General features: G+C 37.7%; 1 protein-coding gene across 1 annotated transcript in view; it reads right to left on the bottom strand.

The window, feature by feature from the left end:
- Positions 1 to 4,639: 4,639 nt before the first annotated feature.
- The window catches only part of LOC139795754 (transmembrane protease serine 11E-like), a 38,771-nt gene continuing 36,731 nt past the window's right edge, over positions 4,640 to 6,679 (bottom strand). Inside the window, exons 9-10 of the mRNA XM_071742745.1 lie at positions 6,407 to 6,549; positions 4,640 to 5,129 (exon numbers count right to left, since the gene is read on the bottom strand). Coding sequence (XP_071598846.1) covers positions 4,968 to 5,129; positions 6,407 to 6,549 — 305 coding nt within the window. The 3' untranslated portion in view covers positions 4,640 to 4,967. The remainder of the gene's footprint in view (positions 5,130 to 6,406; positions 6,550 to 6,679) is intronic.

Raw genomic sequence — 6,679 nt, 5'->3', positions numbered from 1 at the left:
AATGGGAGGGATCTATGGTGCTGCGCAAGCAACAGCTGGAAAACGTCAAAGCAGCCAGCGCAGGGGCAAGAAGACCCAAGTTTTGACCTCTTCGTTTTGCATTTATCTCCAACTAACAGAGTTCTAGCAACCCTCCACGCCTTCCTCAAGATTTACACCCCGGCCCACCACAGCATGCAGGTTTTTTACTGAATTAGTAATGAATTATAAGAGAATCTGGACAACACTGTGCTCGTTCAAGCAAGGGCTGCTCTTGATCTGCTCAGGATAAAGGCATTTGCTGCACAGTTTTTTTGTGACACGGTAAACAGATGTAGGAAAGATCAAAGAACCACTAGAGGTCACTAGAAGACTGAAATATCTGAAGGATAGCATCACGTGGATTCTTCCCAGTAGAATTTATATTTAAGACAGATGTTTGCTTTGTATTTTCACATAATACAGAAAACACAAGAATGAAATAGTACTCTTATTTCAATAATTTCAAAGAGCTGTGCATTTATCTTATAAAGAGGATTAACAGGAGTTCCAGCTATAAAGAGAAGGAAAAAAGAAAAAAAAGTTTAATGACAGAAAAATATACCGGCTTCATTTTTGTCTCATTGCAAATTTTTAGTTCTGTCAGTGATTTTCACCTTTAAGTTTTGTGGTTTCTTTCCATAAAAATGAATCTGATTAAATTTTTTTCTTTTAAGGTTGCATTAACAATTCTTCTTCTTATTATTTTTTTTAAATCTGCTACATACCATATTCCTGTCCTGGTTATTACACTTTTTAAGGTACCAGTCACTCTGATATGCTGTCATCCTACATGAAACAGATTTTGCACAGTAACAGTGAATACTGAAAAGCCATTTCCCTAAACAGAGAAACAGCCACATCCAGTTTATTCCCACTTAACAGTTTAGCTGTACTTAAGCAAACAATAACCATCAGTGAAACCATTAATATGGGCACTCTAAGATAACTGGCAAATATAATTTTTTCTATTTACTCCAGAAGCCAAAGAAACTGGTTCCCAAATGCATCAGTTAGTGGGTGTACCTGGAAGCCCTTTAGGTTGATGGTACCAAACCAAAGCCTGCAAATTTTGAAGTTTTACTTTTCTTTTTCCCCATAGCCTCCCCTTTTAGAAGCTTAGTGAATTTGGTTAATTTCAAAAGAAATCTCAACTCCTTAATTCTACTGTGTTAAAGTCAGCTACAGCTTTTGTGATTGGCAGAAGGAATGAAGGAAGGCTGTCAGTCTGCTGACTTACTGAATCAATGAGCAGCTGATTGCAGGAGAACAGCATCACCTCTGGACTTTTGAGTCTTTTCATGCCCAAGATCCCTGTGACCTCAGGTTCTGTGGACTCCTGCAGATTTGTTCTGCACACAGGTGTTGAGTACATCTTTAGAGCCAGTATTTTCAAAAGGAGTGGAAGCTGAGACAGCTGCATATTTCCTTTCCATCTCCTGGAAAATCCTAGCTGCCTGCACTTTGTTTTTTCCCAGTGTATTAATTTCTCAATTTTCAGACATGATTTCATATTCTTAAGAGGGACTCCAAAATGGGAATTTGGGGTTGGGCTCTGTGTCTGCATTTGTTTCCCTGATTTATTTACTTCATAAGGGAATTAGCAGACAAAACTACATCATTTTCTCACTAAAACTGTGTTATTTGAAAGCACTAAGGCCACTATAATATATTTCAGTGCATGGGCCAGTGCAGAAATGGCTATAAATTCCACACCAATGCCCTTCAATGGGTGTCCAAACATTCTGCCAGCAGCTCTTGCAGGAGCTGGCAAGGCTTTGTTTCCTCTTTTTGGCACAAGATGCAGTGCAGTGTTTTTCTGGCACATTTAAAAGGACTCCAGCTTCCCAGTGGGGAGATCCAAAGGAACTTCTTGTTGCTGCTCTATAAAGTGCTACCTTCCTAGAAATGACGTTAACAATGTTCTTAAAATCCTGGTTCAGATAAACAAGGGCACCAATTACCTAAGATGATTCCACACTGAGATGTGGACGAATCCATTTCCAAAAGCAAGAGACAGCTTTTCCACACACAAGCATCCCTAACACAGGTTGTGATTTCCCAGATAAATACTCATTAGGTTAAATAATAACTTCTGGTTCTCAGCTTTTGTAAATTGTTAGCAGGATACAGAATTGGAGTTTCTGCAAGTTTTACTTACATAAGGAATCTCAGTGACAGATTAATGTTATCCAACCTGACCTGCCCACATGCTTAGGCCTTGTGCAATCAGCCTCTTCTTTCGTTCTGGCTTGTGCTCCAGGCTGAAAATTAATATTAGGCAAACCTCAAACAACCCAATTTGAATCACCAGAAGTTTGGAACACGTTTCTTGGTGCTTTAAATCTGCCTGGGAAATCTCAGGAGCAGCCAATTTCCAGGAATGTCACATTACCAGAATAAGCTTTTTCAAGGTCCCAAGAAAGGTGGTGAATTCTTGTATGAAGCTTCAAATCCATTCTCAAATTTCCATAGCATTTGCTGAACTGAAATTCACCTTTGAGTACTCTGGAAAAGCAGATATCCCACCTTGTCTTTGCTGAAAACATCTGTAAAGGTCCTGCCAAAGCTGAAGACCAACACTTCCTTGGATAGGGAATTAACAGAGAGAGCTGGAGATTATTAGAACAATCTTGTATCAAAATAATGAAGATTAGTCTATCTTGAATCAAATTTCAGCTTGGTTATTATTAAGCAAAAAAAAAAAAAAAAAAAAAAAAAAAAGCAATTGTTTTTAAATACATATAACGTTATGAAATTCGTTACCTTTATTTCACTTAAATCCTTGCTAAATCTTAACATCAACAATAATAAAAGGTTTTTAAAAATATTTTATTTAATGACACAATATTTTCTTTTTTTTTTTTTGTTCTAGGGCAGAAAACAGAGTCTTCATAAATAAAACACTGACATGGACTATAAGACAAACCCAGGCCAGACAGTTTGTGAAAAAATTAGTGAAAAGTGCATCTGGCTGGCTCAGGACTCCCTGAGTAAGGTAGACATTCTCCCACACACCTCTTGGCTTTTTGGCCTCTCACAAGAAAATCTGAACTAAAGGCTGTCTTCCCCATTTTTAAGGTATTGTATTTACATATCACTTGCAGTGTGAGGTAGGAACCAGTTTATAGGGGTTGTATCTAATCTGGGCCTCACCTCCTTGTTGTTGCCCCTCCATCTGATAGGCAAAAAGATAGTGCAAAAAAAAAGCCTCAGCTATCTATGAAAATGAACTACTGTTTACTTTCAATTGCAATTGATCAGTTGATTTTGAAGAACACTTGTCATGATTTTCACCATTAAAGACATAAGAGGCACAAAAAAATAGATGTATTTTTTTTCCAAAGGATGCCTTCAAAAAAAGGGGACCTTAACACTAGAACAGTGTTCCCAGGTGACCTAATCCAAAACTCCATGAAGCTTCTATTTTTTTAACTGAACACGGCCCAGAGTAAATTCTTAGTTGAAAAATAGCAGCAACTCAAAAGTGCATAAATCACAAACTTCATCAATAAATTAAGGAAACAAATTTGCTGCATCTAACTATCATTCTAACTGTCCCAAGATCCTTTTCATTTTAGAATGGACAGGGAGAATCAGGACAAATGTACAACTATTTCCAACTCAGAAGTAATCTAAAACCTGCAATAGGTTTCTTTCTGAGATAAGGCATCTTGTCTTTTAGGAAATTCAAAAGAAAGACTGGAAGAAGCCTAATAATTGAACAATCCCCCTTCACCACAACCAAGGCTTAAACAAAGGCTTTTACATCCATATGTAGACTTGCAATTTAGGGTGTGAGTTTTCAAGAAATGCTGAGCAACACATTCCCAGGGTGCTGATTATTGGAGAGCTTGCACAGTAGGAAGGCTGAGGAGAGACCCAGTCCTAAGCTGAAGGGGAGGCAGGTGCTTCAGAGAAATATTCAGCTGTAGTAGGTTCAGCTGTGGGGCTTTCAGCTTCTTTCATGTCTCTGGTACAGACATTTTGGATTTTCATATTGAAGGCCTGGCTAGAAAAGTGCTTAAACTGTGTAAAAAGATGCCATTTACTCTGAAGTTCTTATCAGGACTGTTCTTACACAGGAATTACTCTTCAGCCTCCAGGATCATATGCATTCATGGCAGAGATGAACCCATCAGTGAAAAAAGAGAGCATCACCAATTGCTTTCTTTGCAGTGAGATGGTTTCCATGAGCTGGCATGCCCTTGAAAAAGCACACAATTTCTTGAAAAAGGTAGTTCCCAGTTAATTTGTGGTAAATATTTTTTCTTCCTTTAGCACAATCATAAATACTGAGTTTCCTTCCAGGGAGGTTGTTCATGGGGACACATTTGTTTTTGCAAATTCGGGTAGAGTTTGTGTTTCTGTGGCTGAAGCATATTGTGAGCTGAACACAGAGTAGATCTAGAAGGCAACTGGTACAGAGGTAGCAGCACAGTACTGTGATAAAGCACTTCCACAATAGTACTTTCAAGTAACTTGAACTTCATAGAATTCACATAGAATTGGAGCATTTGCTTCACTGGAGAAAGAAGGTTCAGCTTCAGTCCTAGGCCATGGATGAAGAAAAGTCTTCTTTTTTTTCCTTTTTTTTTTTTTTTTTTTTTTTTTTTTTTTTTTTTTTTTTTTTCCCCAGGCAACTGTTTCTTTGTATTAAGCAGGTAAATGGGTAGCTTTTAAATGTTAGTTTAATTATGGCATGTCAAGATTTCTTAGAAGTGAGAATGTTTCAAGGCTGAAAGATGAGTCAGGCAACCTCATATGTTTAGTATAAATTCACAAGGGGTTAGGATCTCTGACAGCAAAAATAGCCCTTCCTGCAGGCAAAGGTTGCTTCAACCAAATCTACATAGGAATAGATACACTAGGACAATAACCTTTTAGAATTACAGACAAGTATGAGTTACATGTGGTCCATGTAGCTGAATCCATTTTTGATTTTGGAACTAGATGTCAGTTTTTGAGGTAATCCAGTCACGGAAATAAGTCACTCGTGTGTAAACTCCAGGTTTATTTGGTTTAGCACATTCATCTCCCCAGCTCACTATTCCCACGAGGTACCACATCAGTCTGGAGTCTGGAGTAACTAATGGTCCCCCAGAGTCCCCCTGGAGGGAAAAAAAAAAGATTTAATTGATCAGAAAGGAAAATATAATTCCATAGACAGGAGGGTGTGTCCAATAAGAGAAGAAATATTCTTTTTCTTTTTACAGTAACCACTGTCTGTTCAACAAACTCTTCTAGTCACTTGCAGCAATTACATTTCAAAAGGTTATCATTGGAAACTTATCTACTAATTAGACAATATGTCCTTAAGATATGAGCCACTTTCAAAGGCTGAATTCAGATAATAGCATGATATGGTGATCAGAAACAGGAAACCTTACAGGCTGAAAGGCAATCCTCACACAACAGTCCAATTCCCCATCTTCCACCAAAATGCTTTACTGAAATAAGCAGCAGCTCCATCCTTCTGTTCAGGTTTCTTCACTACTGAGCTAGACAGGAACAGAGGAATTGAGCCTCCCAAACTTACTCTGCAGAGAGTTTTGCTTTGGGCATAAATCTGTAGGACTGGGATTCTGGAAGGGGTTTGTTTTGAACCAGCACTTAGATTCACATTCTTTGTTAATAATACAAGTAGAAATTACCTTTTAAAAAGTTATGTTTTTTTTAAACATAGGCATTTCCTTGCAGAATTTGCAAACCAGCACCTCACATGTATCCTTACCATTCCATTTATACCTAGTTTCCTTATAGTTTTTGCATCAGACAGTTTTCCTTCCACTGATCCACGTCTGTTAAAATCTTATCACAACAGATCTATTACGAGATGATCCAGTCCAGAATTTAATGTCCAGAGTGACAGTGCAGTTTCTGCTGGCAACTTAATTGCTACTTTTTAAATTTCTTCCTTCCCAGCTGTACAGATGTCTGTTCTTGGCTACTTGACACATTTTATTCATAGCTCATATTTAGTATTTCAGGATTTAGTATCTCTGTTATGTCTTGTCAGATCACTTTGCAAGCAAATTGTTAGATTTCACACAAAAGAAATTATGGGAAGCAAATGGGCTCGCAGCAGCTATTTGGAGTTACACAGTAAGAATTTAATTTCATGCTTTGAGAGGTTTAAATTCTGAATTATACTAATTTAGCTCTTAGTATGGGTTTTATGTGGTAAATTATGTATACTAAATGTATAGTATGTATACTTAGTATGTATACTAAGCATTTTATAACATATTTAAGCATTTTATAGCTTAAATCATGTTTGAATTGAGCCTATCTAAAGGACTAATTCACTGTCAGTTAAGATTTGATCAACCAGATACCAGAGCCAGCATTAAAACAGTTTTCACTGCTGATTTTCAGCTATGGTTACCTGACAAGCATCTACTCCTCCTTCCAAGTACCCAGCACACAACATTCTGGGTGTGATGTCCCCATCATACACTTCTTTTCTGTTGCAGGTGTTGGAGTCGATAAGTTTCACTGTTGCTTCCTGAAGAGCATTTGGAGTTGGACCTGAGGGAACAGAGTTTTGATGTTTATCAACAGAATTATTTTGCAGTAGTTAAGATGCAGGAAGAACATTTAATGTTCTCTTACAGAGGACCAGCTTGACTTGGTGGTCAAGATGCTTTGGGGTTTTTTG

Source organism: Heliangelus exortis, chromosome 4 (assembly GCF_036169615.1).
Source record: "Heliangelus exortis chromosome 4, bHelExo1.hap1, whole genome shotgun sequence".
In the NCBI taxonomy this organism is placed as follows: domain Eukaryota; kingdom Metazoa; phylum Chordata; class Aves; order Apodiformes; family Trochilidae; genus Heliangelus; species Heliangelus exortis.
The sequence above is the reverse complement of the archived record's forward strand: the minus strand, read 5'-3'. Positions and strand labels throughout refer to the sequence as shown.